Source organism: Podarcis erhardii (assembly GCF_964252035.2).
Source record: "Podarcis erhardii genome assembly, chromosome: 16".
Classification (NCBI taxonomy): Eukaryota; Metazoa; Chordata; class Lepidosauria; order Squamata; family Lacertidae; genus Podarcis; species Podarcis erhardii.
This window is the reverse complement of record NC_138514.1, coordinates 18707464-18731010: the sequence shown is the minus strand read 5'-3', so window position 1 is coordinate 18731010 and position 23547 is coordinate 18707464. Positions and strand designations below refer to the sequence as shown.

The following is a 23547-nucleotide window of genomic DNA, read 5'->3' as shown; positions in this document are numbered from 1 at the left end:
AAGCGTGCAGCCACCCCACCGAGCCTCTCCGACCGAACCAGACGGACGCCGGAGGAACGCGCGGCACTGCGCACGCGCCCCTTTCGCGGAGAATTAACGCCGGCGCCCCGCCTGCTGTTTTGCATGCTGTGACATCACAGCCGCGGGGGGCGGGCCCGGGGATCCAGCGGCGGGGCTCGGGTGGGAGTTGTGTGTGTGAGAGAGCGCGCGCGCTCCGTTCCTCTCCCCCTTTTTCCCCGCTCTCTCTCGCTCGCGCGCGCTTGAGGGCGAGGGTGCACGCGCAGGCGCGCCCCCGCCGCGGCTCTCCGGCTGGCCACCCTGCTCCAGCTCAGAGCAAGCCGAGGCTGCCCAGAGAAAGGGAGGCGCCTCTCGCCGGTGCTGATGTTGCAGCGAGGAGCCGCTGCTCTCCTCCTCCTCCTCCTCGTCGTCGTCCTTCTCCGCCCTCTTCGCCGCTTCAGCCTCCTCGGAGTGCTCTCGCCAGTCCCAATCGCGGAGATCCGACGCCGCCGTTGCTGCCGCCGCCTCTCCTCCTCCTTCCCGCCTGCCGTGGGGTTCGTCGAAAGCTGGGATCTGCGAGACATGGAGCTTGTTTGGAGCACTTTGCTCCGCGCCGGGGCCCTCTGATCGCCGGGCGGCGGCAACAGCAGCAATAGGAGCAACAGCAACGTGCTGGCGGGATCCGACCGCGCTCGCTCTCTTTTTCAGTCCCAGAAAAGCCCCAAAGCCACGGGGGATCCGGCTCGGTGGCTGGCGAGAGAGGAGGGGGGAGGGAAGGAAGGAAGCGAGAGAAAGGAGGGAGAGAAAGCGGGGCAAAGCCGATCCCTGGTCGGAGGCTGTGCCGCCTCGCCGCACGAGGGGTGTCCGGAGCATCGGGAGATGACTTGTCGCCAGGATCCGGTCTAAGCAGCCCCGGAGGAGGCGGTCTTCTCCTTTCTCGCCCTCCGTGCTTGCCTCCTCGTTTCTGTGCCAGCTTTGGCCCCCGATCCCAGAGGAGACGACCGGACTGGGCTGGCCTTGGAGAGCGCAGGGGGCGATTGGCAAGCGGCTGGGTCGCCAAGGACCGCCCCAGGAAAGGAGAGCTTTGAAGGCGCGATCTCGGCAAGCAACTTGAGGGGCGTGTGTGGCTTGATTTCCTCTGGTGGATATTGTACTCCCCCTTTAGCCCTTTCCAGGACCCGTAATTTTATTTTTTAAAGGGCCGCCCCCTTTTTTTGGCAGCGGATCCGATTGATGCTACTAGCGTGGGGGGTTCTTCGCTTATCGATCCGCACCTTCGGCGTCGCTTCGTCTTTGTTTGAATCGCCAACCAGGCAACCTAAGGAACTCTCTCCCCGATGGCCGGGAAACTGCAGAAGGGCTGGTTTGGGGGCTGGTGGACTACCGGAGTTTGCTTAACTGCGCTTTCCTACGTCCCAGGTGAGCGATCGTCTGAACAAGACGCTCTCTTCTTTTTCGTGCCTCTCATAAGAACGATGGTTCTCCGGTGGAGCTACCTTGGAGCGTTTGGGTCTCTGTGTGTCTCGGGATCTCTGTATAGGAGACCGAGAAAGTTGAGCTGGGCAACTGGAGGAAAGGTTTGCCTCGGTCTGCAGCAGGTGATGGTGGTGGCACGAGTATGGCGAGAGGGTGGGCAGCTGTCCTGGTGGCATGGGGAAAGAAAGGGGTATTAAAGATGCTGGGCATTGGATGCCAGCAGGTGCCAGGCTGGCTCCTGCCAGCCAGTGCCTGTTTATTTTTTAAATAAAAACCCAGTCTTGGCCACCTGAGGTACTACCAGCTCCCTTCACCTGCTGGGTTTACAGGGCACGAGTGCTACCCTGGTTTGGCCAGAGCGCAGCAGTTGGGAAGGCTAGCTTGCTCCAGCATTGTGCCCTCCAACGCCCTAGGTGTGTTCTCCTCCGGGTCCAAAGCGTCAGGTAGAGAACGCCGCTCTTCTTCCATCGCCCACCCTTGACAGAATACGTCTTGGTTCTGATAGATGCCCAGCCAGCAGGGTACAGATGCCCTAATATACACCCTTTTCCTGCAACTCTCTCCTTTATGCCTGACTCTTGGTAGGAAGCAGAAAAGGGGAAGGTGCTGTCTCTTGGTACGATCTTGTCTTTTTTTCTTTTTAATTTCCTGCGCCCAGCTGGGTAGCTGACCCAGCTTGCCCACTCTTCCCCAACTGAAAAGAGAAAAAAAAACCTCTTTGTGCTTTTGTTTGCTTTGCACGCAGTGGGTTAATCCAGTTGTGGATTGGGGTGGGGGGACACACACATCCCAAGAAGACACAAGGTGGCTGTGCAGGATGATTCCTGGGGAGGCTGGAGACAGAGGCTTGGAGAAAAAAACGGTAAGTCCAAGCCGATTGTGTGTCAGCGCCCTTAATGGAAAACCGTCTTCCAGGAGGAAATCCAAGTGTGGTTTTTGGGGGAGGTCTTGTTGGGAGGTTTAACTCTTTGGGCTGTGGAGGCAACTGGCTGCCCTGCAAGGAAGATGTGCAAGTGTGTGTATCACTGCCCCCAGGTCTGCCATGCCCAGCTTGTCTTGCAGGGGTAGGAAGGGGCTATGTGTGTGTGCTGCAGTGGGAGGGGTTGCCTTTTGGAGAGGGAGCACTGCAGCGGGCAATAAAAGGGGAAAGATGCTCTGGGAGGATACAGCTGCTGCTGCTACCACTGAGTGTTCAGTTCCAGAAATGTGCAGGGAAGTGAGTGCCCACAGTTTGCAAGGGGCCGGAGAACCCAGAGGGGTTTTCCTTCTGCAAGCAGCTGGGTCGCTGGAGGAAAGCTGTGGTGGGAGCCTGTTCCGAGTCCATGTTCACTGCTGGCTTTTTGGTGCCCGCTGGAGTGGCAGTTGGCAAAGAGGTCTATTGGCTTGGCTCTCTGTAGCGGTGTTGCTGCTGCTGGTACAGCAGGGGGCAGGCTGAACTGAGGCCTGAGGATGGGCGGAAGCTACGGGGAGGGTAGGAAGTGGGATCCAGAGTCTTCAAAGCACACAGCAGTTGGTAGTGACCCCATCCTTTCTCACCTAGGGCCAGCAAGGTGGCATAACAGTATCTCATAGGAGGCGATCCCCAGGAACGAGCTGTGTTCATGATGGAAAGGGAGTCTTTCCCTTGGAACTCCTTCCATAGAGGATTTTAAGCTGCTAGTCCCTAGTGTTCCTTGCATTGAAAGAGAGGCTGCTCTGAAAGCTGGTTTTCTTGTCCCAATCCCAGAGTTGTGGCGGGAGAAGAGGATTCGGATCATAAGTTTAAAATCTGAAGAGAGGGGTACTGGGAATGTGATGGACCTCTAAAGTGGATGTTAGTTTTCCAGAGGCAGGTGGATGATTTAGGTAGGGTTACTTTTTTAAAAAGTATTTTGAACCTCAGGACTGGAGGCCAGCAGATGAGACACTGGTGTTGTCAGAATTTGCGTTGAGGGGGCCCCTTCTAACTCCATGCTCCCCAAAACTTCAGCACATTTCTTCTGTAAACTTCGGTGAATGGAATCAAATCCATGAAGTAATCTTGAGTGGGCTCTTACTTTCCAAATATATATATCTTTATGTCTTGGTAGCTTAATAAAATACTTAACACATGCACCCACGGTTTTGAAATCTCTCTCTCTCTTTCCGTCTCTCCCCCCCCCCCCAACTTCCTTGCCAAGGAAAAAGAATCAATATTATGCAAGCATGCTTTCTGGGAATATTGTGTGTTTAAGAGCGGGGGTGTGGTGTGGGGAGTGTGTGATGTTTGTGTTCCAAAAGCTTTTAACTGTTGCTTCCTAGGCTCAAGAAATTCACTGAAATCTGCCTACTCAAACACACACGCATTGGTTTATCTATACAGTAGCTGAATGGGATATCTGGGACCAGAATGCCACTTGGAATTGAACTGCATATGTTAAATTTGAATAAAGTTCTCAGGGGTTTTCACACAGCTATTTGCAGAATCTTGAAGTGAAGAGGTTTCTGCTTGCACATATGCATTCCGAGAGTTTGATGAGACCAAAGTATTACAATGCATCTATCCCATATTTAGTCATGGATGTCACTCTTAAATTCTCTTCCCAGCACCCAAATCTCCTGCTTCTTTTTTCTTTTTTATGCATTTGGACAACACCATCCACGTACATGGTGCTGTAAGTTTTATATGAGGGAAAAGTCCTTGCCCCAAGGAGCCTACAGTCTAAATGTTGTTAGGCAAGGGTGGGGGAGAAAGAAGAGAGAAGTGGGGAGAAGCAAAGCTAACAGAGTGACTGTGAGCAAGTGTAGTTACTTAGGTGAGCAATTGTTTATACCTATGTATTAGAAAGGTGTAGTTTGTATTCTGATAGTAAAGTAAATCCCACTTCCTTAGGCTTTTGTTTCAGTTGTGGATGAGAAGGTTTACTCCAAAGGCCTCATGTGGCTGTGCTGCAGCATCATGCTAGTCCACATTGTGCCACTTTGAGCATTCATTCATTCTGGCATGTGTCTCAGAGCACCGTAGATGCTGATGTCTGTGGCAGTTTAGCTCAGAAGGGCAGTTAAGACCACATCTGGTCTCAGGAGCAGAATGATATATTTCTATGGCATTTCCTGGTTATGATATAGCAGGCTCATCTATTAGCTCCCTTCCTTGATTCTGGGGTGCGGTGGGAGGAACCCCACTTGCATTTCAAGAAAAGCCAGTGCTAGCAGCTGAGGAGAAAGAGACCTTTGCTTTGGAAACTTCCTGCAGCTGGGGTGTCCAGCAGTTAACAGTAGCAGGGAGGTGATGCTTATATGCATATGATGAAACTTGTGGTGTGGAAATCTTGCACATTAGGGAGTGGAGGGAAAGGGAGAAGAGATTTAAGAGTGCATGATTATTGTTTTCAGTTCTCTCCCAGGTCAAAAGCACACGCTTTTAATTCACCTTGCTCCCCACTCCCCCTTATTTCCTGGCCTGATGCCCTGGACAGAGTGAATCTTCCTTCTCTTACCAGGCGGGCTGCAATGGAATCATCAGGCTGTCTTTAAGTGTTTTCTCTGCAGTATCTTTCATGTTGTTCATATGCATCCCTTTAATATGGGGATATAGATATATTACTCTCACTACTTCTCGGTTTTGCCTGCCGCTCCTTATTACAATATTTGCTTTTTTCTCTTGTGCTAATAAAGGGGATCTATATATATATGCCATAAAAGTGATGGAAGATCCCCTTAAGAAAAAAAAAAAAAGCAGTACTGTATCCTGTTCCGTAAATGTGCCTTTAGTATGGTCGGCTCAAGTACCCATTGCGGATCTGCCTTCTGCAATCTATGATGCAACCTGCGTACTTTCCCTTCCCTTGCAGAGTTTATAGCAGGCTGTGGCACGTTTGGATGACTCGAGACGCAGGTCTGACTATTTAATACTCTGAAACATCCGGGAGTGGGGTGGGGGTGCAAGATGACAAACCGCTCAGGGCTGCTGGGTGCGATGCTCTTAAAAAGAAGCTTTTAAAAAAGAGGAACAATTTTGTTACTGGCCTGTCATGGAAATGGGTACAATGGGGGAAAGCACTGTTCATGGCACTCGGAGCAGACCAACAGTCTGTCTAAGAATGTGTGATGGTTTTGAAGATGACTTCTCTGTCTGTCTCGAGAGACAGTGGACTGTTCATAGACTTGCAAGACTGGGGGGCGGGCAAAGTTTCATCACTGCAACCCCCTGCAATGCAGAAATCACAGCAAAGTTCTTGCAATTAATTAAACTTACCAATCGCTTGTTACCTAAAAGATCTCCAAGTGACTTACACTGCTACTTTCTACTGTGTGTCTGCACCTCTCCATCCTACATTACAATTGGTTTTAATGGAAGTTGCTTTGGGCCACTCTGTGAAAACCATACAATATAATAATAATATCAGTGAATATCCTGGTATAGGTGATGCACTAGGAATTTAGGAACAAGCCTGCAAAAAACAAAAAGGTCCCTGTGTTTGCAGAGATTTAAAAAAGCCAGTATCATGCGCAGCAGAAAACTTCATCATCAACAGCAGTAAAATGGTAGGATGGAAGCAAAAAGCAGATTCCAGATATTTTAAAAAAGATGGGATTGGAGTTCCTGCATAGGTGTTCCACTTTGAGCCAAAAGGACCTTCTAGCTAGGATCTCCCCTGGACTGTAAGACTCAATTGAGAGCTGCATTTATTTCCTCTCTCCCCTCCTCCCTCCTTTGAAGTTGGGTTTACACATCCCTTCCAACACAAGTAGAGGCTTGTGGTGAGGCCTGGGCATGAGATGTGCTGAGTAAGGGAAACAGGCTGTCTCTGCATTGTGTGTGCACGGTTGGGGGTCCGATGGGTCCCACTGACCCAGCAAAACAGTTAGCCTTAACCCTTGGAGCTTCAGAGCTCAGATCCAGCTCCTACAAGAACTTGCAATCTTGCAGGGGAGAGTGGAATTCTTCACCCCAGTTTCCCTGGCCATCATTTTGAGGGCCTTGCAAGGAAAGGTGGCAGTTGTTTGCTGTTGCTGCAGTTGTTATAAGCAGCACAAGGGAAATTGTCACCTCCTTGGAGCCTTGGGAAAACGCTGGGCTCCAACACTAAATAAACACACTCTTTCAAGTTCCTGAACAAACCATAAGTGATTATCATCAGTAGTTAATTCAGAGAGATGCTGGAACGCAGCCCTGCCTGGAAGCAAGTGCCCTTAATTTTCAGCAAAAGAACCAGCTTTGCTTACTGGTTGTTATGCGGAAAGGCACTTTGCACATGCTCAGGGTCCATCCTGTATTATCATCATTACTTCCCATGTTCCAGGGCAGTGCTGAGGAAAGTAAAACAGGTTTGAGGGCTGATCCCCACCTCATGTTAATCCCTGATTAATATGCAGAGGTCAAAATAACACCAGGCCTTGTCAGTGACAGCGGTGGGGTGTGTTCCTGTCAGGGAGTCACTGGGAACTTTCAGCACTGAGCTCAGTTAGAAGATGATGGTTATTTATGTCATCTTGGTGCTGTGGCTTTTACAGCGTGGCATAAGCAGAAGGCAGGTCCCTGCCCCAACGAGTTTACAGTCTGGATGTTGACAGAGGAGGTGACATTTTAAAAGCCTGTTGGAGGAAGGTGCTGCTTGAGGGATTCCCACAGACGTCTGGGTGGCCACCGTGAGAACACAGCTGGACTGGATGAGCAATTGGCCTGATCCAACTGGTTATTCTTAAACAAATTATTCAGTAAGCACTGGAAGTTCAACAGGGACAGGGCCCGTCTGACCTCAACCGTTCCTGAGAACTGGGCCCACCGTGCTGCTAGATACGAGCAGTGTTTGAAATTAGCCAGGCGCCAGGTGCATTTTGCACCAGCCTTTTGACCACTTTGAGACCAAGTGAAGATGTATGGGCACCAAGATGGCACCTGACATCTCCACCATCTGGGAATCCTTGGACCTGGGCTGATTTCACACACTAGGTAAAGGTAAAGGGACCCTTGACCATTAGGTCCAGTCGTGGCCAACTCTGGGGTTGTGGCGCTCATCTTTCTTTATATTTTCTTCATATTTTCTTTATCTCTGTGACGGGGTGAGCTCCCATTGCTCGGTCCCAGCTCTTGCCAACCTAGCAGTTCGAAAGCACACCAAAGTGCAAGTAGATAAATAGGTACCACTCCAGCGGGAAGGTAAACAGCATTTCTGTGTACTGCTCTGGTTTCACCAGAAGTGGCTTAGTCATGCTGGTCACATGACTCGGAAGCTGTCTGTGGACAAACGCCGGCTCCCTCGGCCTATAGAGCGAGATGAGCACTGCAACCCCAGAGTCGTTCGCGACTGGACTTAACTGTCGGGGTCCTTTACCTTTTTTAATTAATAGAAGAACCTTGAACCCAACCTGATAGTATAATGGCAGCCAGGGCAAGCTTTTGAAAAGCAGTGTTAGGTGCTGGTGATAGTCTGTCCCCATCAATCGTCTTGTCTCAGCATGTTTGCAGGAGCTGGAGCCTCTGGGCAAAGCCCAAAGGTAATGATCTTCTGCGCTCCATTTGAATTTCATGAGGTTCTCTAAGTATGATGCAGACATGATGCTAGTCCTGCCCTGAGGACTTAAAGGTTAAGCAAGATGGACAGGGCAGAGGTGAAGGGAGGTGGGGCAAGGAACAGCAAGCCCAGGCCAGGCCAGCAAGGGAGGATGAGCCACTAATGCAGTATGTGGAATTGGTGGGGGTTGTTACAGTCTAGAGAAGAGGGTTGGGAGGACAATTTTGGAGCATGACTAGGATTCGGGTTGAGGAATGGAATTGGCAAAAACTGATGCATGGTGAGAGTGGGAAGGGATGGCAAAAGGAGCCAACAGAAGGTTGCCTCCAACCAGCCCAAATTAGGTATCCCTGGATTTGCACATAGAAATTCTCTGGTTCAATTTGTGTCTTTGCCAGGAGGGCTGCAGCTCCGCGATAGAGCTTCTGTGTTGCGTCCAGATAGTCCCAGATTCAATCACAGGCATCTCCTGGTAAGACTAGGAGAGACCCCTGCACCAGAAGCCCCAGAGAATTGCCACAAGTCATTGCCACCCATGTCGAGTGAGATGCACTCAGTGCTCTGACTGTAGTATAGAGTAGCTTCCTATGTTCTTAGGCAGGCATCCCCAAACTCAGCCCTCCAACTGTTTTGGGACTACAATTCTTATCATCCCTGACCACTGGTTCTGTTAGCTAGGGATGATGGAAGTTGTAGTCCCAAAACAGCTGGAGGGTCGAGTTTGGGGAGCCCTGTTCTTAGGTAACAGACCTGGGAAGTTTGTTGACTGCTGAAACCCTAGGAACCTCTACATCAGAGTAGGCCAGCCTTTCGCAACCTGTTGCCCCCTAGATGTTCTTAGACTACAACGTCATCATCCTTGAGTCCAACAACATTTGACAAATAGCAGGTAGAGGAAGGTTGGGGCAGCCCATGCTGAGTTGGACGGGCCAGTGTCCTGGCTCCACATAAAATGCTTTCATGTGTTTCTGCGTGTTCATTGTTAAGAGTTGTCTGGTCAGTTGGTCAGCCTCCTAGTCGGCCAGTGGATTTCAATCTGTATTCTGCTGAGCCTTGAGGTTCTTTGGAAGTTTGCCAGAGGTTTGCCTATGTAAAGATCAGTAATAGGGACCTATCTGTCCAAAATACAGCTTTTTCACTGTTATCCTTGCAGATGTAGAACACCTAGGTTTTGCTCTTGGTTTAAATAGGATGAGCTCAAGTGTAAAAGGAGATCCATGGAGCATAAAGGCTATCCTTGGGCTACTCCCCATCATGGCTTCCTGTCGCCTCAATTATCAGAGGCAGAGAGTGACGCTGCTTCACTCATATCCTGCTTGTGGACTTCTCAATGTGGTACCTGGTTGGCCACCGTGAGAACACAATGCTGGACTAGATGGGCCATTGGTCTGATCCAGCAGAGCTCATCTTAAGTTCTTATGGTGGCAGCTACTAACTTAGACTGGGGTAGATTGTAGGCCCTTTGAACAATCCCCCAGAATCCTCTGCAGTGAGCTAGAAATCTACAGTAGATTCCTTTGGAGTGCAGTACTCCTTTGGTAGATCAGTAGATGTGGAAATACTACCTTAAATATAGAAAAAACTCTGTTGATATGACAACTGTGTGGTTTTTTCCCCTTGCACACTCCAAAAATACAACTAGATGCCATTGTTTATGGGATAGCATTGAACATGTGTGTGTTTTGCTTCTCATGGGATTTGCTAGAACCCACCAGCCCTGGTGCAGCCAGAGGCAAATGTCTAGACTTGGAGGGGAGCAAGTACTGGTTGGAACCAGAACAAACCAGTGTGGTCTTGTCTCATCTTCTATAGTTGGTTCTCTGCTGTGGCTGATGGAGAAATGAGCTTGAGAACTGGACAAGCATTGAATCATTCATTTTCAAAAGCGGGCAATATTTTTAAGCGTTTGCCTAAATGAGTAGTGTATGAATGAACCCAGCAAGCGTTTGGAAACTTGTGCATCATAAAGGTATTCCCATTGGAGAGCCAGGGTTGGCCTCAGCTCTCTGCTAAGCCTAGACTGTGGCAAAGTGGCAAAGCCTGCTTTGGTACTTTGCCGTATGGGGAGAGAGAGGGAGAAGCAGAATTTGACCCAGCTGCATCTGTCAGATCCTGAGTGAAACCCACTAAATCTCATTGGAAACATGCACCATCCCATTGCATTTTTGCTTTTCTTCATCTGAGATCCCATGTGCAAGGAGACATGGCTTGGCTGGTGCTTGGAGCATGGATAGGAGATATGGGGGAAATGTTTTTTTTAGTGGGCATGAAGAAGCAGCCTTTCTTGGAACGTTGTTCCTTGGCTCAGGACCGCCAGTGACCTTGGCGAAGTCTGGAAGCTGTGTCCCAGGCTTCATTCTGCCTTCCTCACCCAGGAGCTTGCTACATGGTTATTATTTTATTTTGGCACTGCCATTAATCAGCACTGAAGGCTCCTGCGGGCATCGTCTTGCACCCAAGCTGAGTCAGAGGAGGAACCGGAAGATCTAGCTCCCGAGTGACCTGCTTTCCCAGGCCTGATCTAGCCAGTGGCACCTCGCCTCCTTCTGTCTGCTGCTTTCCCGCTCTCTTGCAGGGAAACAGGGGCTGTGTAATAAGCCAGATAGTGCCCCATGGGGTGCGGCATACAAACCTAGATAGCGAGAGGAGATAAGCAGGGAGAGGTTGCAGAGGAGGCCAGGAGGGAACAGACATTGGCTGTGCTTCAGTGAAACAGCTGTAGCCCTAGGCGAAAAGAGGTTCGGCACAACAGTGCTGTGTCATCAAGATATTCTGGCCTGCATGGGTGCGCCCCCGTGGGTGGGTTAGGCCCAAGATGAAGGGGTGGGGCAGAGAAAAGCCCCCTCTTGCTGTATATTTCAAGCAGCATGGTGCCACGGTAAACAGTCATGGCTTACCCCAAAGAATCCTGGGAACTGTGGTTTGTTACGGGTGCTGAGCATTGTTAGGGGATGCCTGTTCCCCTCCTAGAACTACAATTCCCAGAGTTCTCTGGGAAGAGGGATGGATTATTAAGGCTTTATAGGAGTTGTGGCTCTGTCGTGGGAACAGGGGTCTTCTAACAGCACTCTTAATTGAAAGTTTTTGAACTGTTCTAAACCCTATTTTAAATTATTGTAACCTTCTCTGGGACTTTAGGGTAAAGGGCTGGTTAATAATAATAATAATTATGATATTATTATTAGTAGTAGTAGTAATAACTCATTACTTTCTTTGTTATATACTGCACCATTGGTGTGAGTCTCATTTTACAGAGCACAAAAAGACAGCACCCTGCCCCTAGGACTTTGCAATCTCGATTTCAAGCGTGGGAAGCAGCCGAAGAGGAGAGAGAGAAAAGGGGGGAGGAATGAGGGATGAATGTGCTTCGGTGCAGTTGCACATTCGCAGGGCTTATTTTTTGCTTGGGATGTGCATCAGCAGATGGGATGCGTTTGCAAGTTTACAGCCCCTCCACCCGAATCCAGCGGATCCTGTTTCCTATTCTGCAGGTGCTTAGCACCTGGTGTTATGGCTTGCAGCCCCCTCCCTTAGCAATGTTTGTTTATGGGGCTGTGTGTGCGTGCATGTGTGTCTGCGTGTGTGTATACTCTTACATCTGTTTGCCATTCTGCATGAGGCAAAACAAGATCCATTAGAGAAGAGGGGAATGGAGGAAACACAGCAAGAGACGTGCTACTTTCTAATTAAATAATAGAGGAGGGGAAAACAGCTCACTTACTCAACGGCATCTGAAATTTGCCGAGCTCGGGAATCTCTTGCAGTTGTGGTGCCACCCAGGCAGCAGCTTTGCCATGGGATTTGCATTTTGTGGGCATGGGGCCAAGTGCCTCTATTCGATTCTTTAGGTAGAATTCAATGTATGTCCAGTTGGCGAAGTGTCTCCTCGTAGTATAGATGTGGGGGTGGGATTAGTTTGGATCACATTTTCATGCAAAGCTCCCTAATTAGCATTTTTTCAAACCAACGTGCCAACCCAAATGTGGCTGCTCTTCAAGATTCGCCCTTCTATGAATTTTGTGATGCAGTTCTCTAGTAGTAGTAGTAATGAATTTTGTATATGAAGGGGAAGTGTCCCCCAGTTAGGGAAAATCATGGCAGAAACGCATTACACTGGAGAAACATCTTTGCCAAAATGCACATCATATGTGAAATGCACCCACAATTAGGATTTTCCATGCAGGCTTTTGCAATGAAGTTGGTAAACAGAGGTCGAAAAGGGGGAAGCAACACTTTAGAAAACCAAGGAACTGAGAGAAATGGAAACTGACAGATTCGCTCATCGTACGTTACATCCCCCCCCCAAGTGTTAAAAGCAGAACTGTAAATAGGAGAGGAAGGAGCTGGAGAAAATATGGGTGATTACAACATACACATCAAACGCAATACAGGACTGGTGACGACAAATCCAGAGCAATTCATCCTAGGCCAATAGGCAGCCAGTCTGTAGAACTGGGCTGGGTTGGTTGTCAGTCCAGTTGAACCAGCCACAACAGTACATGGTCCGGAATAGGTGAGATCAAATGCAGGAAAAGCTACAGTGGAGGATCGAGGTGACCAAGGGCAGGTGGATATTCAAAACCAGAGACGGTCCAAGGAAACACAAACTTTGGCTAAGTCTTCACACATGAGACAAACTACACAGACCGAGGAGGAAGGCTGAGGCTGGGGGTTTATAGGGCCTAGCTGGCTGGGAACAGGGGGTGGCCAGCTGACCAGGTTCTCCAGCAGGCTGGTCCTGCAGCCTTGGTGGTGCCCTCGAAGCAAACAACCCAGTCTGCTGCCGAGTTCTTCAACTTTGTCTCCCAAGATATTGTTGGACTCCCATCTGCTTCAGCCAGCTCAGCCAATGGTCAGGAATAGTGGTAGTTGTGATATTTAGGGACCCAAGGTGGAAAAACTCTGTGTAGGAAGTAAGGCCCTGGGCATCGTAAGCTGGGGGTCCCCATTTGAGACCCGCCCGCCGGCCTCACCTCAGGGCTTCATGTATTGTGTGAAGCGGTGCTTCTATACTTCCTGCAGGAGCTGACAGCTCAGGTGTTTCCTGTCACTCGCTCTTCTGTAGCTTCTGATGCCAGCAGGTTGTTTTGTGGTAGGATGTCAAGCGTTTGAAAGGCAAGCCCCGGATTCCCCAGCTGGTAGATGTCCCCAAGCACCACTCCTCCAAAACAGCCAGCAAGTGTCTCTGAATACAATAGGAAGTCTGTTTGGGTGTGAAATTGAGGGGCTGGAGGAAAGTTATTAATGGCCACACAGTCACAAATAGCTTCCCTTCCCTGCTCAAGGCTTTAATGCATATTACATCACCAGATGTGGGGATGGACAAGTTTTGATTGGCTTTCCACTTGTGGCCTCCGTAGGCCCATCTCCTTTTTAAAATCCTGCTTCTGAATCCCAAGTTTACATGCAGAGTGGCAAGGGTCTTTCCCCCAGAGGCTGAAGATTGCCCCCAAGGCCTTCTGAATATACTCCACCAATAAGGTACAGCCTTTTCCCTGTAGAGCTCTCATTCTGACAGGTGTGGGGTTTGTCTCGGCTCAGTGTCCTCTGACCAATACAGGTCAAGTGATGGACCTCGACTGCTATTCGTATATAGGGTTAACCCTTGGGTTTTTTTCCTTCTGTTGATGTTGCATCTCAGGCAGGGCTGGCCCGAACATTAGGCAGAGTCAGGCGGCAGGTCCTGAGGGGCAGCAGTGAGACACAGCTGGGTATCCCTCTTGACCTCTGCTTCCTTAAGCTATCCTGCTGTCCTCAGATGCAGAAGAGACCAGTGCCCTCCTACCAGTGTTGCAATAAATTCAGCTGTCAGTCCAGTCAGCTTTGGTGTAGATGGAGGGGAACTACCATCCTTTCATTTGCCTCGGGCAGCAAAATGTTTTGAGCCGACCTTGATTTTGGGTGTGGCTATTTCTAAGGCTTCCACGAAGAAATATGATTGCAGGGGAGGGGAATCGAATCCTTGCTAATCCCTCCATAAACCTCTGCCGTGGCGCTAGATGAAAACTTGCCAGTCACCTACTGCTAGCTTCTGGAGTTAGCGTGGGGCCAGATGCATTCTGGGAACTCTGACGTGTTTTCATGCCAGTGCGGTTGTGCCACTTCTTGCTGTGCTTGTTTTTGAGTCCACAGGCCTCAGGCTTCCTAATCTCTCTCTTTTCTTGTGGCTGGAGCTTTGCTTCTCTCTAAAAAACAACAACAACCCATCTCTTTCCTGCCTCTTTTTTATTTCCCCCCTCTGGTGGCTTCAGTCTTCATTGCATCGCACAGATGTTGGCTTTGCCCTCTCAAAGCCGGCTGTGTCTCGTTCGGTATGTGCTGGACGCACAGCTGTCCTGCTGGGTGTTATTTATAGCTGAAGCTGCAAATGCGGTCATTTTTGGGACATCTGTACGTCGCCTTCCTCTGCCATGCCAGGTGCGGCCCATCAAGCTTCAGGCGGGGATGTGACAGGACTGCGGACGAGGGCACAGCGCCGGCTCCACGGCACGTGCGGCATGGACTAGTACCCTGCTAGCGGAGCCCAGGGTGGAGAAGTGGGAAGTGGGAGAGAGGAGCTTCAGAACACAGCGACAAAGCAATTGTTGCCCGCTAGCTGTGCATCTGCGGCTGGCAAGACCGTGTGGCTTCAGTTCAGCTCCAAAGATGACGATCTGAGTCACAGGGCAGGCTTTATCTTGGTCTCCTTCCAGAGGGGATGATCGCAGCACAGAGGGATCTTGAGGGATTGATTTTCCTGGCATTTGGGTCACTGTTAGTGTTGCTCGAGAGCCAAAGTCTCCCTGGGATGCTGGGAGTCCGTCATTTTTTATGCCATGCACGGTGGAGGTGCTGGATGGAGGGAGACGTGAATGGCACGAATCGAGAGCTGAGAGGGAACTTTAGTCCATATCTCTGCAGAAGCCAGTTCTTGAGATCCGGTGGCATGCTTCCAGCACCCTGTCACTCTCAAGTGTGAGACCAAGGCTACAATCGCATCATACATTTAAACCGCTATGATACCACTTAGAACAGCCATGGCTCCCCCCCCCCCCAAGAATGCTGGGAACTGTAGTTTGTTAAGAGTGCTTAGAGTCTTCTAAGTCTTCTAGTGCCCTCCTAGAAATATGAATTGACAAGGGAGGGGAGCCAAATGGACAACTTGCAACATAGAGTTCCAAAGTTCCAGGGCAGCCACTGAAAAGGCCCTCCTTTTTTTTGGTAGAGAACTGTCCCCAGGAGACAGAATTTGAAATGGAGCTTCATTGGTAGATCTTACGTTTTCAACTAGATTTGTAGCTGTCATTTATAGGGCAATGTAGTACAGTCCTTCCAGTTTCTGACAAGAACCTAGAAAACCAGGGTTCAAACCAAAAGCTCATTGAGTGACCTTGGGCTCATCACATTCTCTTTGCCTAACCTACCTCACAGGCTTGTTGTTTCAAATAATAATAATAATAATAATGCTGCAAAAGTGGAGCAGGAGAGAAACATGTACACTGCCTTGAGGTGCTTGAAAGAAAAGCGGGATGTAAATAGAATGACAAGAATCTTGCTATTTATTTGACACATTTCTTGAATGTTCAGATTGCTTCATCTGCATTTTCTGAGCAATCCTCAAAGTAACCCTGTGAGGTAGTCCTATGGGATTATCTTCATTTTACCAAAGGAGGGGTAGGGATGTTGTGTGAGGTCATATTTAGGGTGAAATTAGGGACTTTCCCAACTTGCTTCTTGATCTCCTAACCCCCATGCTTCATTGTCTCACCATAAGCATCCAGATATTTTAAAAAATGGATAGGGAAGAAGGAAGATGACCAGTGGCTGCATCCATTGTGGAATAGCACAGGGAAAATGTGGTCTTAAATGACAGGAAGGCTGGCTGAGGATAGGGAAACGTCCACATCCAAGCCTACTAATGAAATATGCTGCCTAGAAATGTTGGGGGTTATTTTTCCTAAAAAGACAGTCTGCACATGTTTGTCACTCCTCTGCCCAAGCAGATAAATTTCTGCTAGGCACAGATTTCATCAACCTAACATCCTAAAATGTGTCTTTTTTTTCCTAAAGGAAAAAAGAACAGCAGCACATCACTGCCAACTTTCTAGTCCTTAAGGTTATGAGGGAAGATTGGCTTGAAAAAGTCTGGACAAATGCCTTGTAAAACCTTAGAAGACAGAGGGAGGCCAACTGTCAGGTTGCGGGCCGTCAGTTCAAATCTTATCTTAGAGTGATTTTTTTAAAACTAAAGTTTATTTTAACTGCACACTTTGCAGTTGATCACACACCCTCAAGAGCCCACAACACTGAAATACAATCTCCTGTATCAACAAGAGGTTTTTTTCTGTCTTTGGTTCTCCCAAACAGAAGATTATAGGAGGGCTGATGAGTCTTCTCCAATCTGCAAAGCAAAACATAAGAATTTACAAACTTCCTTTTTTAAAATTCAAAGCAGAGATTCTCAGCTTGCTGAATTCTATACCCAATATAGATGTATTTTCTGTGTTTTGCATTTCCTTTAACCAACACAGTTTGATTCAGTTGTGGAGAAGTCTGTTAAACCTGGACTGATTTCAGACTTGTTGCTCAATCCATCCCTTAGAATTCCCTGCTTGTTAATCTGGTGCTGCACACATCATGGAATTGATTATCCCAGTGCCTGGTAACCTATACATTATATGCCTGGTGCAATTGTTACTTAATTATGGGAAGGAGGGAATCATAGCAGCTCTGACGGTGAGGTTGCAGCGAATTTGCACAGTCATGAATTTACAGTGTTACAACATCTAGAATTTACAACGTTCCCACGTTAGCTAATTCCGTGGCTCATTTGCAAGCTTCTTCCAGAGTGCAGATTTGTTTCACACACGAGGCCTCTCAAGTCACAGGGGAGTGTACCCAAAATTTTCCTGTGGCTGAAAGTGTTGGGGGTAGGGGAAATAGTTGAGAGTGGGCAAACCGAGACACAGTGTGAAAATAGCTGCTTTCAGGTCCCAGAGCATAAGCTTTGGGGGCAGAAAACACAGGCAGCCCCCCTTGTATCCAATTGACACCAGAGTTTGTGGGTTCAGTAAATAATTGTGGGACTAAGCAGAGCTTGCAAAGCAGGATATCAGATATCATAGAATCACAGTGTAGTCCCCCCCCCCTGCAACACAGGAATATGTGTCTGCCCCATACAGGAATCGAACCTTCAACCTTGGCATTATCAGCACCATGATGCCTCCAACTGAGCTATCCAAGCACAGGATGCCAGCTTTTAAGCTGCTCAGAGCTTCTCCTCAAAAGGAAGAGCTATAAGCAACTGGAAACCTTCCATTTGGCTTTGTTTAGCCTTCGACTGAGCCCAGCTGCACTGTTATCTCAGACTTTTTTAGCTGAGAGAAAAAACGAGTAAGAGATAACGTGATAGAAGTTTATAAAATTATTCACGACATGGAGAATGTGGGCAGGGGAACGTGTTGTTTCTTTCATGGACATCTAACAAAACTGAACATTGGAAGATAAAGGGCAGATGAAAGGAAGGACTTCTGCACACAGCTCATAGTTCAGCTATGGAACTCCCTCCCACAGTAGGCACCAAATTGGATGGCTTTAAAAGAGGATTAAACAGATTCATGGAGGATAACCAGTTGCTTGAAACCGCAGGAGGGGAGAGAGTTCTTGTGCTCAGGTCCTGTTTGCAGGCCTCCCACAAGCATTAGGTTGACCACTATGAAAACAGGATGCTGGAACAGATGGACCATTGGCCTGGTCCAGCAGTTTCTTCTTATGTTCCTATTTTACTGAATCCATGGTTTTTTGTTCTGGTGAACCAACTTGGTCACCTGTTTTCTGACCAGTGGCAGACTTTGCCTTCTAGTACAGCGGTACCTCAGGTTACAGACGCTTCAGGTTACAGACTCCGCTAACCCAGAAATAGTACCTCGGGTTAAGAAATTTGCTTCAGGATGAGAACAGAAAGCGTGCTCCGGCGGCGCGGCAGCAGTGGGAGGCCCCATTAGCTAAAGTGGTACCTCAGGTTAAGAACAGTTTCAGGTTAAGTGTGGACCTCCGGAACGAATTAAGTACTTAACCCGAGGTACCACTGCACCATATTTTTCACTCTATAAGACACACCAGACCATAAGACGCACCTAGTTTAGTACCTCGGGTTAAGAACTTTGCTTCAGGATGAGAACAGAAACCGTGCTCTGGCAGCGTGGCAGCATCAGGAGGCCCCATTAGCTAAAGTGGTACCTCAGGTTAAGAACAGTTTCAGGTTAAGAATAGGCCTCCAGAACGAATTAAGTTCTTAACCCGAGGTACCACTGTATACAGTATCTCAGTATAGGAAGATGTCTTACATCAAGTTGGAATATTTGTCCATTTAGCTTAGAGGTAGTCAACATGATGCCCTCAAGATGTTCTTGGAAGCACATCATCCTTGACCATTGTCTGGCCGTGGGCTGATGAGAGTTGGGAGTCAACATCCAGAGAGCACTCCACTGGCTACTGATCTAGCCCAATACATTTCTCCTGACTGACAGGAGGTCTCTCTGAAGCAGCCTTTTCAAGCTTGGATCCCCAGATGTCATTGGACTATATCTCCCAGCATCCTTGATGAGGATGATGGAATTGTAGTCCCAAGAACTTCTGGGGACTCAAGGTTGGGAAACACTGCTTTGGGAGTCTCAGATGGAAGTTTTTTCCCATCCCCTATTAAACCGGCAATGACAAAGACTGAATCTGAGATGTTCTCTGTGTGTTCTTCCATTGAGCTGTAGTCCTGGTCCATCCCAATAGGTACAGTCAAAACACGCTCTAGGAAGGGAACCATGGGAAGCTTGTATCTTCCCATGCTACCCAAGGGAGCTCCAGTTCCTGCTGTTCTGTGAAAATAGGATGCATGACCCACAAGATTCTTCCTGCTCTTCTGTTTCTTTCCTTCTCTGATGTTAAACACAGCAGGGGGCAGGTTTTATTTGTGTTTTAAATAAAAAATTGAGCCTGCAGTATAAATACCAAAAAAAGGGGGGTTATGGTCGCCCTCTCTGCCATTCAGCCTACTTTCCTGGAGTTTGGAAAATGTTGCTAGCCTGGGGAGATGCATCTTTCAGAGAGATTTATAATTGCTGCTTTCAAGTGATGTGGAAAATGAACTTTCCTCTCCCCATAGCCAGCCTGGCACTTCTCAAAAATTAATTCCTTTTTATTTTCAGGGGTCTACTAATAATTAAAAGTAGCATCTCATTCTAGGCATTCTAATTCTTTAAAGGTATAATATATATGTAGTCTCCAGGGATGCAAGTGGTCCCAGGATGCTGCTCTGTTGCCCTGCTCAGTTACTCAGCCTAGCTCTTCCTGCCTCTGGTTGACCATGACCAACAAATCACAGGCAAGTCTTGGCATCTCTTGCTCATCGTGAATCATGCAAATGAACACAGGCAGCTGCTGTGGTGAGCAGGACAGAGATTTAGGCTCTTGGCAGCTCCTTGAATCAAGATTGGCCAATACTCATTGTTTATTTCCTCTAATACAGGGGTGGGGGACCTTTATCAGTTTGAAGGTTGCATTCTCTTCTGCAAACTGCAGGGGAGGGCGGGGCTAGAGGAAAAAAGTAGGAGGAGCCACGGACATGAACATTATTTCAGTATACTAGGCTTGTTTCTGGACGCCCCTCAGCCTCCTTCCCCAGCAGGAACATGACAGTCATGATCAGTGTTCAAGGACACATTCCAGGCAAGCCAAAACACTGGAGAGGAATGTGATGCAAGGTCAGTGAGGGAAGTAGCCTGAGAAAAGGGTGCGTGGCTGTGGAGGCTGTTTGGCCTGGGAAGAATCCTAGGGGCCAGACATTTGCCCCTTCTCTAATGCAGTGTTGGAGAGCCCAGTATCACTGGATCCAGTGTCACTGGATTGCATGTCCCATCACCCCGACCATTGACCATGTGAGCTGATGGGGTATTGGAGCCTGTGAACTTCTAGAGTACCACATCCCTGCTCCACTGTATTGGGCTGCCTAAGACTGGGTGTGCCATCTATAGGGATGGATGGATAAATGCTGCCCAGGGGTGTGTGGATTGGTGCGGTTGGATGCTGTAATGCCCCTGCCCCTCGAGGCGTACTCAAACCTGAACTTAAGAGTACTGTATTTTTCGCTCTGTAAAACACACCAGACCATAAGACGCACCTAGTTTTTGGAGGAGGAAAAAAAAATATTCTGAATACCAGAAGCCAGAACAGCAAGAGGGATCTGGCTTCTCGGATAGCCTCTTGTTGTTCTAGCTTCTGAGATAGCCGCACGAAGCCTCTCCCGGGTAGCGGGATGAAGGCTCCCCCTGCCCAGAAGAGGCTGCGCACGGCTAAGCCAGAAGCCAGGACAGCACGAGGGGTCTTTGCGCAGCCCTTCTCCCTCCTCGGGGAAAAGCCCCCAAGAGCCACACACATGCTCCACGGGGCTCTTTAAAGGAAGCGCTGAGCAGAGCCTCCCGCCTGCATTCACTCCATAAGACGCACACACATTTCCCCTTACTTTTTAGGAGGGGAAAAGTGCGTCTTATAGAGTGAAAAATATGGTTTATATATTCTGCAACTCTGGATCTTGTGAAAACAGGGTTGGTTTGCTTGGGCGGCATCCCTGACCTCTGACAATGCTGTTTGCTTGTCTGGATGGAGGAATGTGTAGAAAGTGGCGTGTGTTTTTACAAAGTGAGAAGCTTGCTTTTGTTGCCCTTGTGCCTCTGGTTCTGCTGGCATGAAGTGACTTCTGGAAAGTGGTCCTGTAGGGAATGTGGCTCTCAAGCTGGAAAAAAGTTCCTTGGGCCCGCCTCCCGTTTTGAGAACTCTGCTGACTTCCAGAACCCCTGCTCTCTGTGTACCGGTGTCCTCTTGCTCTCCAGAGCAAGGAGACATCGGCTGAGATTTTCTGTGTTGATGCCACTTCAGAGGCACCACAGCATGCCTCTTGCGATTCCAATTAGTGGAGGTTGTGCGGCTGCAGCCTGACAGGTCAATCGATCCCACTTTATATGGGGAGAGCCTCCTGCACGAGGCTCCCAGGCCCCTGGGGCGCCGACAGTACGCAGCTGTGTACATAGAGGGCTTGTTTTATACCCTGAAGTGAATGATAACAGTGCTGGGTTTGAATACTATCAAAGGCAGGCCTGTGATTAGGTCAAAGTCTGTAAGTCCTGGACAGAACATTGTGTTTTATAGCAGGGAGGGGAGGGAATCTGTAGCTTTGAGGCTTTGCTAGATTATTGTACAACTCCCATCATCAATGCCCCATTGAGCAGGGATGATGGGAGTTGGAGTCCCTGGGGTTCTGGAGGACCACAAGGTTTTCCTACCTCTCTGTATAAAGTTCCATATTCACTTGGCTGTTGTTAAATGCCACACTCCTTCCTGGGAGATCAGAGCAATGCAACAGGCCTTCCCCAGTTTATCCTCTCAACACTCCTATGATGTAAGAGTTTACAGGGAAGGAGGGGAGGGGGAGAGAGAGAGAGAGAGAAGGACTCCCAGTGAGCATCATTTGTGCAAGGATTTGAATTCAGGCCTCCCGCCGGTCTAAATTCAGCACTCTATCCATCACAGTTCATTGTCTCTTAGGTTTTTATGAGCTCCATTGCATTACATACGAACTTGTCTTTTATCAGATCAGACCATTGTTGACATTATCTGCTGTTGGCTCTCCAGAGATTCAGGCAGGAGACTTTGCAAGCCTTTCTAGAGACACCAGGGATTGAGCATGGAACCTTTTGCATGCACAGTATGGGCTCTACCACTTGAACTACAGCCTTTCCCCACCGGATTACTTTCTGACGTAAATATTCCCTGTTGTGGCTGGGCTAGTATCCTTGCCCTGCTCCTAAAACAATTCAAAAATTCCTTCCCTGACTACTTTGAACTTAGGAAAGCTGTCTTATACTGAGTGAGACCTTTGGTCCATCCAGTTCCATATTATCTACCCTGACTGGCAGAAGCTCTCTAGGATTGGGGACAGGAGTCTCTTCTAGCTACACCTGGAGATGTCAGGCATTGAACCCACAATACCTACATGTGGAATAGGTGCTCTGCCACTGAGCTACTTCCCTTTCCCTTCTTAGTGTTTCTTACCTGTTTTATTTGTATATTCCTTGGGGCAGAGCCCCCCCTCCGTCCCCCCCCCACTTTTGTTTCCAGCTCCTTAGCACAACAAGTGCTTGAACTGATCTTGGGGCACATTTGTTTTAGATCTGGTCCTGGCAGGTCTGTGTTCCACTCTTTACTCTCCTGTGAAACCATGTTGGCTGCATCACAACTTTGCAGTGTCCTGCACCTATAACATGGGGTTATTGCTGATTCGTCACAGCAGGGTGGTTGTAAGGGCAGGGATGTGTACGGAATTCACTGTCAGAATATCTCAGGAAAATAATTATTCCATGCCTCTGCGATAGCTCAGTCAGTAGAATGACCCCCCGACCCCTGCAAAAGATTTCTGCATTGCAGGGGTGGAGGTCAGGCTAGATGACCCTTGTGGACCAAATTCCAGACAGGCAAAAACACTAGAGGTGCAAAGCAAGGCAAGATGTGTTGGAAAGGTTCCAAGGGCCAGATGGAAAGCCATGGAGGGCCACATCCACCCCTGCCAAACCTGAGGTTCCCTGCAGTAGATTCTCTCTGCAATGTGCTCTGTAGGAAAACTGATATTGATAACTATTTATTTAATGCTTGAGCAGGGATTTGGGGTAGAAGGTAGGAAGGGAATACTACTTTATCCAAGGGCAGAAGAAACACCAACATTTGGGTGGGGAAACAAGCCAGTTTTTATGGCTGTTCCTCTTGCTTTCTTGCTTTTTGATCATTGAGATGGCGAGGAGGCCAAACCTATTAGCTCCTGCAGCTTGGGTTCACTGCTTCTCCTGATCAGAGTGTCTCATGGGGAGCTGTGAGCGAGGCAGCCGGATCTTTCAGCAACAGCTCAGGGCAGAGGTGGAGGGAAAAGGGCAGAGGAGGATCCGTCTTATCAGTGGGTCAGGGAGACGGCGGCGGGGGGCGGACACTGGGCCATGATGGATTGATCCTTGGCTAGAGTTGGCAAGGTTGCCCGCTCCCATTAGCTCTCTCCAGGGCCATCTGTGTGTGTGCCTCCCACCTCTGCATGCTCCGCTCTCGATAAGAGCCCCGTAGGAGCCAGCTGACCTTGGTAGCCTGAAACGCAGGCAGGGGGTATGCAGGATGGCTGCTTCTTCCTCCTCAGAAGGACAAACGGAGAGGAGGGGCTGGCGTGGTTAGTAGGAGCACAATCCATCAAGAGCAGAACGGAGGCCAAGGAAGGAGGCAGGGGCCGGCCAAGAATTGTTAAGGTTGTGCAGATTGTGTGTGTGTGTTGTGCTACAGCTCCTGAGCACATTGGAAGAGCCCTGCTGGATCCGGCCACTGGCCCAACTATTCCAGCGTCCTTTTTTCATAGTGGCCAACAAGATGCTTGTGGGAAGCCTGCAAACAGGACCCCCAAGCACAAGAGCTGCCTGCTCTCCTGCGTTTTCCAGCAACTGGTATTCAGGAGCCACAGATAGCCATATCCTCCATGAATCCTCTTTTAAAGCCATCCAAGTTGGTGTCTGAATCTCTGCCTCCTGTGGGAGAGAGTTTC

The 23547-nt window shown here is 48.9% G+C and overlaps 1 protein-coding gene across 6 annotated transcripts in view; it reads left to right on the top strand.

The window, feature by feature from the left end:
- The first annotated feature begins 208 nt into the window (after nucleotides 1-208).
- NECTIN1 (nectin cell adhesion molecule 1) overlaps nucleotides 209-23547 on the top strand; it is a 196113-nt gene continuing 172774 nt past the window's right edge. For 2 of the 6 annotated variants that reach the window (XM_081843134.1, XM_081843135.1), the window contains exon 1: nucleotides 213-1416. In XM_081843134.1, the coding sequence (XP_081699260.1) occupies nucleotides 1335-1416 (82 nt within the window). In that variant the 5' untranslated portion in view covers nucleotides 213-1334. Of the gene's footprint in view, nucleotides 1417-23547 lie in introns of all 6 variants that reach the window. The other 4 variants (XM_081843137.1, XM_081843138.1, XM_081843139.1 and 1 more) reach the window with 4 other exon arrangements.